A 12,509-nucleotide genomic window follows, 5' to 3' on the forward strand; every position below is an offset into this window, starting at 1 on the left:
CTCGGCTCTCAACATTATGTTAGTTAAATATAGTTATATATGTATTTAATACATCCTGTCTGGAAGTCAACAAGTATTATCACCACGTTTTTTTATCATCTACCACTTGGCCTGGTGGGGCTTACTAACCCCCCCCCCCTCCCCCTCCTACACGCGGACGGAATCTGACGAAGCTACAATTATTACATAGCGTGAATAATAATTCTATGTACTCTTCCAGTGGCGGCGAAGACAGACGAAGTCGTCCAGAGCGCGTTAATCAGAGTCCTCGTGTCTCTGGCGGGCGGCGCGGGGGGCGCGGGGGGCGCGGGGGGTGCGGGCGGCGCGGGGGGCGCGGGCGGCGCGGGGGGCGCGGGAGGCGCGGGGGGCGCGGGAGGCGCGGCGCACGAGTTGGTCGCTGTGAGTCATTTGATTTCATTGGAAGGCAGGGGTCCCGAGCCTGAACCCAGACTTTTTTTTCGTAAGAAGTTTTCGAGCTCTCGACCGATGATATCGCGTCAATTCAAGGTCAAATTAGTTCATTAGTTCAGTTGTTGTGGTTCGAACAGAAAATACATAATAATCATACTAAATAGCTGTATTCATATTATATATTTTTATCCTCAGTATATAATAAGGGAGAAGTCGCATCGATCTCGCAAAACTCTTCTAGAGACGCTGGAAACGCTTCTCAAATCCGAAGCAGATGATTTGCTTCTGCAGAGCGTTGTTGAAAGCGTTATTTATTACGATGATTTAAAATGTAAGTATTGCGGAATATTTTTTAAAAGAGTTTTTCTTCAAGAACTCACACCGTTAAAATGTTTACAGAACATTAACATCTATTCATAAGAAGACAATTAATCTGTACGAAACTTGAGTTGGATATAAATGATTGTTAAACTATTAAAATTGAGTGTCGGTGTTTTGAGAATGTAATTAATAATGATCATATTATATTGGCTTAGATGTAAGAATAGTTATTACAGTAAACATACTCGTACGTACCAACGCAACTTTTTAAAACTTCAGTTAAAAGGGGGGTTACTCCAAATTGATAATATTGATGATGTTTAATTTTTGTTCTTGATTTCATTCGTATTTATCAAATCAATTTGTATCACGTCTAAGGCATCTATTAATGATAAATACTATCGAAAAATGAAACGATGACGTCACAACCACACCCCCCCCCCCCTCTCCCAGAGATTATTAAATCAAGTATGTTTTCAGCTAATAGACAAGCCATCTTAGATGTCATTGAAAAATTGCTACAATTTCTAAGGGATAATAATTTGTTATGTAAGAAATATTTACCGGAAATACTCACTAAAGTGTTGAAATCTCAAGACAGAAACCTCATCAGAATCGTAACAGATATGTTCAAGGACAAAATAGAGTTGTACGATGAAGATGTTCTAAAGTACGCGACAGATAACGTGTTCGTAATATTGAATTCGACGGAAAACAAAATGGCCGACGCGTCAATCAAGATGGCGGTGATGCTTGCAAAGGATATCTTCGAGAGGGAAAACGATTTAAGATCTATCGTGGATTACTATTTGACCGTTGACGGAGTTCGTTTAGCGGTTTTAGTGGCGTTTAAACATGTATGCGATTTTGATGTAAAAATAATGATTCGAAACTTGAAGGATAAACTGTTTTTCTGTGATCATTTCGATGACGACGACGGGATATTTGATTTCGTTGCTGAATACATGGATGTCCTAGTTGAGGTCGAGTCTGCGGTACGTAAATATCTAACCGGTTCTCCCCCAGCTTTGCCCGCGTTTTTGGGGCTGCTCGACAGCCTATAGGCCTCGAAACCTTGGTTCGTTCCGAATTTCGTCAAATTCGGTCCTGTGGTTTGACTGTGAAAGAGCAACAGACAGACAGAGTTAATTTCGTGTTTATAATATTAGTATACACTGAACTGTTTGCTCGTACGTAGTGATGTTTATGTATGTAATATTGTTCGTTGAGTGGCTAGCTGACTAGGGTGGAGACCGAGGTTCCTAGGTTCAAATCTCAAGTTGGACCTGTCAAAGTTACTTCATCGAAACTTTTAAAAATAGCTCATAGACATTAGCACCGTAAGAAATATTAACCATTCCTTACATCGCCAACGCGAATCCGATCTTGGGAACTAAGATGTTATGTCTTTTGTGTCTGTGGTAAACCTGGCTCACTGAACCTTCACCTGGAACACGAGAATATTAAGTATCTCCGTGGGGCAGTATAATATCTGATGAGTGGGTGGCGACTCAGGCGAACTCGCACAGAGTCCTTCCACCAAGTAAATTCTCCGATTGTCGGATTGACAACATAACTTTATTTTATTTTATTTAATATATTTTTTAAAATTATTTTTAAGGATTAGGACATTAGAGATTTGCTAGATTTAATAAATTTTTTTAGAGTTTGTGTTCGCCCACAGTTTTGCGCATAATTCGTGATCCCTTTGCGCAGAAAAAAAAGCCAACAGATTTAAAATATATATATATATATATATATCACATTACAGAATACGCATAATCTTCTATCAAGAGCGATTAAAAAATTGACACCGCAATTAATAGTATCGAAAAACATCGTACTGTCGAAGTGTCTGTCACTGTTGAAAGGAACGGGGAATCGAGAAAGGGTTACGATTGAAAACAGCTTAGAATTCGTTCTAAAAACGTTTCCGATCAAAGATATCACGGAATCCGTAGAGAAATATTCGTTCGAAGCAAAACACGAGATTTATCTAAACGCTCTAAACATATTGACGGACTTATACGGCGATGGACCGATCCTGATGGAGTTCTCCCGTTGTATAAAGTCGTGGTTGGGATGGATAGTTAAGTTGAATTCGACGGGATACATCGGCAGGTGTTTGAAATCGAAGATGGCGTATTTGAACGACTTGGTCGCCGTTTCGCTGAAGTTTTATAATGACGATGAAATAATATCATCGGTTTTGAAGGGTGAGTGTTTATGTTGCATGAATATTTTAACTTTGCCGCTCTGACGTGTATTTTTTAAGTGGAATGAACAGTATTTTAAACTACTTAAATTGTTTTTTTTTTTTTTTTTTTTTTTTTTTTTATGATATAGGTAGGCGGACGAGCTGATGGGCCACCTGATGGTAAGTGGTCACCGCCGCCCATAGACAACGGTGCTGTAAAAAATATTAACCATTCATCGTTTATGATTTATGTTGGCGGATCAGCAAATGGTCCATTTGATGGTAAATTTCCCCCCCCCCCTCCCTATAACACATTCGCTTTGCAAGAAATATTAATTATTCAATAACTTACATCTCCGACCTTGGGAACTTTGATGTTATGTCTCTCGTGTCTGTGCATATCTCTGTTATAAAACAACCCCTATGCGTATTAAAATAGATATTTTTCTAGGGGATGAAAAAACAGGCGTTAAATTCTTAAGCGATTTTATGCCGGCGACGTTCAAGCACCTGGTGACGAAACCGTACGCGTTGTTGATGGCCGGTATGAGACGGTGTTGTTCGTTGTTGAACGATGTTGTCACGTACGCGGTGCGGAGGAACAGGGGGGTCGAAGTTGTGGAGCCTGTTGATGCGGTGAGTGCAATTTTATTTAAAATCTGAATCAATACTAAGAGATTTGTGAGAGAGACGAACGCCTTCAGGCTCTTTCAAATAACGAAAATATATTATTTCTTAGTGTAAAATTAGATATTAAAAAAAAAAAACCCGCTGAGTTACATTCGCCGGTTACGAGGTGTTTATTTCCGAACCGATGGTAGTTTTTTTTACAATCAGTAAGTGTTTTAGTTAAGCTTCTGTATTTTGTGCCTACTATAAATACTATGTCACATAATTTTATTATTCAGTGTTGTAATAGATACTCAATTAAACAGACTTGATTCCTGCTGCGTCTAGTTATTTCACGCTTACCAATAAGGTACTATAATGTAAACACAATTTAATAAACATTTCAACCTTAAGTGTCCTCCTTCAACGCTCAAAACAAAGCGCCTTCTATGACGAAACAGTCGCTGTGATTGGCCAACGCCTCTGATTGGCTGACGCCATTTAGTCAAGTAAACATCTAATGATCGAAAACATTAATTTGATCGAGTTGAAATTAACCTAATGAATTAAAACGTAGGCATGAATTAAAAGGCAGGATACAATAGTCAATCCACCAACTCGCATGAGAGCAGAATGGTGGAATATGCTCCAAACCTTATCCTCAAAGGGAGAGGAGGCCTTAGCCCAGCAGTGGGAAATTTACAGGCTGCTAATGTAAAGCAATGTAATGCAATAATCATACTTAAATCTTAATTATAAAGGCTATTTGACAATGCGAAAAATAAAGTGTCAATTATTGTAATCAGTATATATTATGAGTTTGAAAAAGGTCATTTATTAACGAAAGTTGAAAACAATAATTGATTTATTCAAAAATCCATAAATACTAATGCATTTTTTTAAACGTTTGTCACGTGACACAAAACGCTCCTGATTGGTCGGGTTTATGATGACGTCACTTGATTGTTAACCTCGGTTGCCTACTGTATGTGGATTATATGTGCCACAGATTACAATACAGGCAAGTGACGTCACCGACCCCATTGCAGCGCCATGTTGTCAAAGTAGCGTTTTCGCGCGCTATTTAAATATTGAATTTTTAATTTGATATTTTTCAGCAAATATGTACTAGAATTAAAAAACACAACTTTTACTGGGTTCCTTAACCTCTGCTAAATAATATAAAATGGATTTAAAAAACCAGTCAAATAGCCTGTTGTGCGGACTCACACTAACCACACTGCACGCAACGCAAGTATCTTACGTATACAGTATTAAATGGTGACCCCAAATCAGTGGTATAGTTGGTGGTACCAATCCAGACGGGCACGAAGCCCACGACAACGCTTATATGAGAAAAGAAAAACCAACAATTATTTCAATATTGACACGGTGCGGGTAAATAGAAAACAGTTCATCGATATCATCATAGAACAACAGCACTGCTGTTTGGCGGTAGAATATCATCGAAGTATAAAACAAAGTCGCTTCCCGTTGTCTGTCTGTCTGTCTGTAAGCTTAGATTTTCAAAACTGCGAAAAGGTATTTCATGTTTTTCATGAAGGTTTTTATGTATAATACACGCACTATATGGTAGAAAAACACTGATAACTTTAGAGGTTTATAATGTGATGTCGTAAATGAACACGTTTTGTGCGCTTACGTTGCGAACCCTGGCTGAACCCTACGAGATAGATCAAAATAATGTACTACAGTATTGTGCGCCTTAAAAGGGTCTACGAAAATGTACGCGATGCTATATGTTTATCTCTGGATAATCCACAGACAACCATTTTTTTTTTTAATATACACAATGTTTTATTTACGAAGCAAGCTTGATCAATACAGCATGAATCCTTATCCAATGAAGTCCCTTAAATGTATTGTGCAATTTAACATAGATCGATATGACCTTGAACTGGCTAAAACACTGAACGTTGACATTCTGTAGTCATATTTGGTATGAGCTCTGCACACGTGCGAAGCCGGGGCGGGTCGCTAGTGTCAAATATAATTTTAAATTATATTTGTATTTTATATAGTAAGTTTTGATTGTTATTTTATTGTATTGTCGTTAGGATAAGCAACAGTAGATACAATATCACATCAGAAATAAAATATTAATTACATTTCAATATTATCGAGGCAAAAGTTCTGCTGCTTACGGGTCGCGTCTCGCCGTGCTTTGAAACTATGAATTTATTTATTTATAAATAAATAAATAAATTGAACTGAGGGCGACTATCGTGACGTATGTCTAAATGTTCCACTTTAACGCTGACGGTGGTGTATGACAGTGATGGTCTCGATATGATGGTTTTCCTACCTGGTTATAAATACATGTTAAAAATATTTCAGGTCTGGTCGATCTATGCGCCCATGTCGACCTTCGATGAGAAGTACTCGATGTTGCTGTATCTGTCAAATAAGCTACCACGAAGTTCTGATCCCGTGCAGTGGGTGATCACGGCCGTGAAAGGGGGGAGTCTCGTCGAGAAGATTAAATTAGTGATGTTACTGGACGATGAATTAACGTATGTAGATTTTATGAATGTTAAGTGTAATTTGAATGTTATTGTAGTCCGTGGTGGGGCTTTTCTCGTCTGGGTAGGCGCCACCCACTGATCAGACGTTGTTTTACCGACTATCAGTGCTCAGTATTTTCGTGTTCCGGTTTGAAGGGTGAGTGAGTCAGTGGAACTACAAAGGACGTAACGTCTTAGCTCCCATGGACGAGGGCGCGTTGACGATGCAAGGAATGGTTTTATTTTGGTGATCGTTTACCATAAGCTGGCCTTTTTGCAAGTCTACCCACCTGTATCATGAATATATATATATATATATATATATATATATATATATATATATCCGTTTCATCTATTTCCTTCTCACATATCGTACAATGTGAAGTTAAACAAAGACGGGGCGACATCTGAATCCGGATGTCAACATCGATATTTAATCTCAATATCCGTTACTCAACCGATGTCACAAAATTCGGATATCATCTATGCCTAATATATACGTCGGAGGAGCAGGATGCCGAAAAGTTCGGTTCGGGGATTGATCCGACATTCGGAAGACTATGTGAGCGTACTATGGAGATATTCACAAAATAAAACGTATTTAATATCGTCTGATCACTGTATTGATCGATTCAGTAATCGTACACCAGAAATATCAAAAGATTACAATAATTTAATGAAATAAAAAATATATATAAGTCAGTGCGGGCTACGTCATTCGAGAACAACGGCGAGTTCCAACCCTAGCGAAGATCTGCTGGTCGAGTAAACTTCAATAGGGGCTATCGTCGTCCCCGCTCCTAGCACAAGCTTTAAACTCAATCGGAGGGGTAAATAGGGACATCGATTCGTTCAAAGGGGGGGCTTTTACTGCACTCAAGAACAAACAAGTGACAACGTCTCGTCTCGCGTGTTCGTTGGCGATGGTCGCGCAGATCGTTCCAACTCTGTCTCTCGTCGAGTACCGAATGATTAAAATAGTATTTATTTACGTATAATCTGTATTTTGACCGTTTCGCTCGCAAAGCGTACGCAGCGCGCTGGGCCCCCACCTGCCGCCCGCGGGCGCCCGCCGCGCGGGGGGGGCGTGCGCCCTGCGCGCCGCGCTCGACGCGCTCGCACGCGCGCCGCCCGCGCCCCCCGCGCCGCCCGCGCCGCCCGCGCCCCCCGCGCGCCCGCTGCTGGACCTCGCGGCTACTCTGGCGGAAGGTTGAGGAGAACTTATTTACTCTTCTTAGATTTATATAAAGATGTATAAAGGTTGCTTTTTCGTTCATTCTTTGTGGTTTTTGAGATATCGTGTAGGATATGGATCTCGAGCTCCTTCCGACTCTATTTGGAAAAACTTTAAAAAGTATGAAATTATCGAGAAGGACGGACGCAGTCCTGCATGGGCGGCGGTAGTCACTCTCTATCAGATGAGCCCCCTGCCCGTTTGCCACCTATAGTATAAAAAAAAAAGATTATTTAAGCTCTCGACCAATGATATCGCGTCAGTTCAAGGTCAAATGTTGTTTATTTGGCTTTTGTCCTCTTGGGGTTAGAATAGCAATCATTTCACTGTGCTATCCAAATAGATAAAATTGAACAAAATATAAAAAAAAATACGAATCTTCTTCTGTCGTCTCGCAGGAGAGAACACGAAGGGCTGGTGGGACGACGCGTTCGACATGTGCATGTCTGCGCTGGCGACGCAGGCCGACGTCCGCACGCTGCAGTACGTTTACTCGCGCACCTTCCACGGCCGCGGGGAGGGGATCTGCGACCGACTCATGGTACCACTGTTGAGGTATACTATAGAATATCTGTACTAATGTTATATATGCAAAAGTAGCTCTGTCTGTCTGTCTTTTGACCAACCAACTAGTACTTTTATATAAAAAGTAATTGGGATTGAATTCTTATTAAAAACCGATTTTTTATTTGGTGGTAGAGCTTTTTGCAATGCCGTCGAGGTCGATACCATCCAGGTATCAGATATTTTCTTAAAAAAAAAAAAAGTAGTAGAAGTATTATTGTGTTAGTTTGAGGGGTGAGCAGCAGTGCAACCACAGGAGACATGACGTCCTCGGTCCCGATGTTGGGGCTGATTTGTAAGAGACAACTAACTTATCTTACGTGCATATTCCTCGCCAACTGCGGCGGCAACAGTTTTCCTACAATTCGCTCATATGCCAGTGCGCCTCCTGTACGCGTTATTTATTTATTTATTATATATGTATATTACATATGGATGGCATATTGTCAAATCGTAGTCATATCTACATCGCGATGGCAAGATTCGCTAAGTGTTTTATATAGAACTGTGGAAAAATTAATTTACAAAAACACGGGAGTAAGTGGCGCCTTCGCACGCGTTCAAACAACTGGCCGTCTCTACAAAGCAATTACTCAGCTGTTACGTGCAGTGCTGTGTTGCGGAACTATCATAACATAACATACATAATCAGCCTGTAAATTTCCCACTGCTGGGCTAAGGCCTCCTCTCCCGTTGAGGAGAAGGTATGGAGCATATTCCGCCACGCTGCTCCAATGCGGGTTGGTGGAATACACATGTGGCAGAATTTCGTTGAAATTAGACGCATGCAGGTTTCCTCACGATGTTTTCCTTCACCGCCGAGCACGAGATGAATTATAAACAAATTAAGCGCATGTAAATTCAGCGGTGCCTGCCTGGGTTCGAACCCGAAATCATCGGTTAAGATGCACGCGTTCTAACCACTGGGCCATCTCGGCTCGGCAGAACTATCGATAGTCGATATTATCGTTTTGATCGATACTATCGCTAACACTAGTGCTGGGTCATTCCTGATTTTACGTAAAACGAAACGAACCAGTTTTTTACATTCACAAAACAGTTCTTTGAAACGGTTATAAAAAAAAACGGTTTGTTTTCATAGGTTCGAGAACTTACGATACTGAAATATGTATATTCAACGCTGGAGTCGTATTATATAATTTTGAAAATAGTCGACTTTATAATTTATTCGGATTAATTCTCCGATGTGCTCCGTGCTTATTTGCATTTAAAAAAAAAAAAGTTAAGAAATATTTTTAAATTATTTGTAATTTCAACTATTACGGCTGAGGCTTACCCGATTTATAATATTAATAAGCGGTCAATACTAAATGTGTAACAAAAAAATAATAAGCCTACGAAAAAGACTATTTTTTTTTTGTTTCGTAATTTTTATTGATTCTTCTACAACCAAATTTGTATTGTATTTCTTTAGGAATAAGATTCATTGTAGCATATTCGTTACTTCAAATCCAAAGTAGTTTCTTATAACTGGTTTAATATTCATACAATAGTAGTCCTTACGGCGATCAAAATAGATTGTTTAGTCAGTTACACGGGATCGAAAACGTTTCGCGAAGCAGTACCAAAACGACGGCCGCCGGTGCCGAGAGTCGTCTCGTACGTTTTAAAGCTATATGTCCCATAATCAAGGAACAGTTGTTCGTTCCTTATAAAATAACTAGTTCTTAAAACCGTTTCTGAAAAAAACTCCCAGCACTAGCTAACACCTTAACTATCGATAGACTATCGATAGTCTATCGATAGTGGACTATCGATATGCGACACTAGTCCAGTGTAGTGGTCCTTATTTTCGTATTACGTACACAGGTATGTTAAGCCGTCTCTCTGCGAGGAATTCGTATCCAGTATCCTCGATGAGCTGTTATCGTTACTGAAGATGACTCCGCGTGCAACAATCAATCATTACTCGTACGAAAAATGCGTGATGGACTATGTGAGGGCGTTCAAGGTCATCCTGGTTGTGTTCGAAAGGGTGAGAAATAAATCTCGTATATTAATAGCTTAAGAATATTTTTGTCCCAGTGATTACGGGACGATCGCTGGACGTAAATATCGGTCGTGGTCTCGTTTTGAAGAGCTTCAGCCGTAGACGTGCACAAAAATAAAGGGGATTCTTGATTGCAATTTACTAAATTGTCACGTTTTTACAAGTAATTAATTTTAGAGAGTGGAAAAAGGGTTAGGGATAAGGTCGGTTAGGGCACCGTGCTCCGGCTGTGTAAGAAAATAATGGAGAACGTAGACTAAATGAAAGTAAGTTGTCATCGACAGACTCGAATTTCTAACTGAACTAACGTATACCATTTGACATTAAAAATTTCATATCAATGAAGTTTCATAATTTTGGCGCCGAATGTAGACGAGTTACCTGCAGTTTACAATGTAATTAAATCGAAACGAAATCTGTCATAGGTTTCGAAATTCGTAAAGGATCGTTTGAATTTCGCGGGAACCCACTAATGATAACAGTTTGACTTCTTGCAGAGTATTTTTCGATAGAAAACGCATTTATTATTATTACGACTCTGTGTTTTAAAACCTTTACGTGTATATTAATAATGAATTAAATAATTATCCGATTTCAGGTGCCTAAAGAGAACATAGAGTCTCCAAGGTCAATGCTGTACAGTAAGATGAGCGAGACCGTACGTGACACTCCCTTCTACTTGATCAGTACCGTCTGCAAGCTCTGCTTCACCCTCCGGACGAAGGTTTCGTGTCCAGAGGGCGCTGATGAGACAATGGAGAAGAGTTGCAGGTATTTATTCTTGATGATATTTTTTGTAAGATTTATGCAACTGATACTGATGGCGCTCGTTTACTGTATTTTGGTTATTAGTTATATAGCATAGTATGCTGTCATATGGCATATCACTTTGCGTTAACTCTACCGATATTTAATCTGTTCCCGATTTACGAAAGAGTGCTCTCCGGTCTTTTTACAATCTTAGAGGTTGAGACTATCTACGTGGTTTCTTTAAAAAAGTCGGACTAACAGTTGCGTCACAATATATTTAGAACAATATGTATATTTACTTTGATAGAATCAGTGATAATCATTGTATGTTCACGAGACTCAAAGATAAGCTTATAACGCCAAGTTTCCGACTCCGCAAAGTCAATAAATCCTTCTTGGGGCAAGGTATATACTTCTGTAATTAATCTACGCAGATATTTTTAACTTGCCGTTTCATAAATTCATATCATTTGTTAAAAAATATATTAAATAATTTATTATTCGATACAATATTATATAGATGACAAAAAAGCGTGGAGTTAACGCTTAGTGACTTCCAGGCAGTTTCTTGTTGGTTGGTCATAAGCGTCGGTAGGCAATACTGCCTGCCTACCGATGCGTATGCGTCAGAGAAAGGGAAGTCCGACGGACAGGCGCCGTAACGCGTTACGTAACGAAGCGGTTTACACTCCCATAACAATTTATCACTTCAATAAATAATCGGATAAGACGATTCGATTGTCATATTCCAGCAGCCATATTTTAAAATATGGCTAAATAATTTGAACCTTTTGTTTCCACAGGTCGTTTCAATGTGCGAATTACAATTGCTTGGTGACAGCGATCGTCCTCAGAGACCCGAAGCCAGAGATATACGCGACCGTGTTCGACGAGAACGTCTGGTCCAAGCTCATTGGCGACGAGGACATCGATCTGCCAATCAGGGAACAGTGGGTGAGTTGTTTTATTTTTTTTTTAGCACAATCTGCCAAATGCTAAGTATTGATAAATCGTTACTGCTGAGCTAAGGCCTCCTCTCCCTTTAAGGAGATTATTTTGGAGCTTATTCCAGCAACGCGGGTTGGTGGCAGAACTTCATTGAAATTAGACACATGTATGTTTCTTGAAGACGATGTTTCCTTTCATCGATCACGAGATAAATTATAACCACAGATTAACTACATGAAATTGGGTCGTGCTCGCCTGCATTTGAACCGGCAATTATCGGTTAAGTTCTGAGCACTGGGCCATTTCGGCTCGTGCTTAAGTAATTAGAGCTTTAAAAGGACAGATTTGAAATCGCATGTCTGTCACATGCATAATACAAGTTATTAAGGTTGTTATTATTAAAAGCATGTTAGAGTATAGCGCTTGCTTGTCTCGATTTTACGCGTCGATTGACGAGAAACATTTGATCAGTCGTATACGGACCGAATCTCTCATAATTGAACCATTTGTTTACAGAGACAGCGCGTTACCCGCCAGACCGTGCCTGCTTCGCTCAGTGAGCTGCGCACGCGCACCCTTAGCGAAGTGCGCACACGTACGCGCATGTTCACGCGCACGCTGTCTGAGAACCCGCTCGCGTACGACTTGCTGGAGGAACATGATGAGGTAGACAATTTTTTTTTATAACAGTTTAAAACGCAAGGCACGAAACAAGCATTTTAATTTGTGAAATACTGCGTCTGTATTAAGGGACTCGGAAACACCGTGTGTGAACACGTGAACGTTTTCATCACATATATATATATATATATATATATATTGATATATATATTATTGTATATATATATCAATATATATATATATATATATATATATATATATGAAATATATATTATTGATATTAGTGATATATATATTAGATATATATATATATATATA

General features: G+C 39.6%; 3 protein-coding genes and 1 long non-coding RNA gene across 4 annotated transcripts in view; all 4 read left to right on the forward strand.

Moving 5' to 3' along the window:
• Nucleotides 1–195, forward strand: part of LOC135194276 (uncharacterized) — a 19,165-nt gene extending 18,970 nt beyond the window's left edge. The window contains exon 10 of the mRNA XM_064219585.1: nt 191–195. Within this exon, the coding sequence (XP_064075655.1) occupies nt 191–195 (5 nt within the window). The remainder of the gene's footprint in view (nt 1–190) is intronic.
• Nucleotides 1–12,509, forward strand: part of LOC113400639 (grpE protein homolog, mitochondrial) — a 275,541-nt gene that overhangs the window by 256,017 nt on the left and 7,015 nt on the right. The window lies entirely within an intron of this gene.
• On the forward strand, nt 368–1,440 carry LOC135194424 (uncharacterized). Its single transcript, XR_010309768.1, has 3 exons — nt 368–399; nt 607–742; nt 1,213–1,440. It is a non-coding gene; the product is annotated as an uncharacterized LOC135194424 (long non-coding RNA).
• Nucleotides 1,452–12,509, forward strand: part of LOC113399272 (uncharacterized) — a 40,955-nt gene continuing 29,897 nt past the window's right edge. Inside the window, exons 1-10 of the mRNA XM_064219586.1 lie at nt 1,452–1,727; nt 2,504–2,948; nt 3,381–3,565; nt 5,897–6,072; nt 7,100–7,272; nt 7,696–7,852; nt 9,692–9,857; nt 10,471–10,643; nt 11,426–11,576; nt 12,087–12,236. Of these exons, the coding sequence (XP_064075656.1) occupies nt 1,452–1,727; nt 2,504–2,948; nt 3,381–3,565; nt 5,897–6,072; nt 7,100–7,272; nt 7,696–7,852; nt 9,692–9,857; nt 10,471–10,643; nt 11,426–11,576; nt 12,087–12,236 (2,052 nt within the window). The remainder of the gene's footprint in view (nt 1,728–2,503; nt 2,949–3,380; nt 3,566–5,896; nt 6,073–7,099; nt 7,273–7,695; nt 7,853–9,691; nt 9,858–10,470; nt 10,644–11,425; nt 11,577–12,086; nt 12,237–12,509) is intronic.

The sequence above is a fragment of the Vanessa tameamea genome, chromosome 29 (assembly GCF_037043105.1).
Source record: "Vanessa tameamea isolate UH-Manoa-2023 chromosome 29, ilVanTame1 primary haplotype, whole genome shotgun sequence".
In the NCBI taxonomy this organism is placed as follows: Eukaryota; Metazoa; Arthropoda; class Insecta; order Lepidoptera; family Nymphalidae; genus Vanessa; species Vanessa tameamea.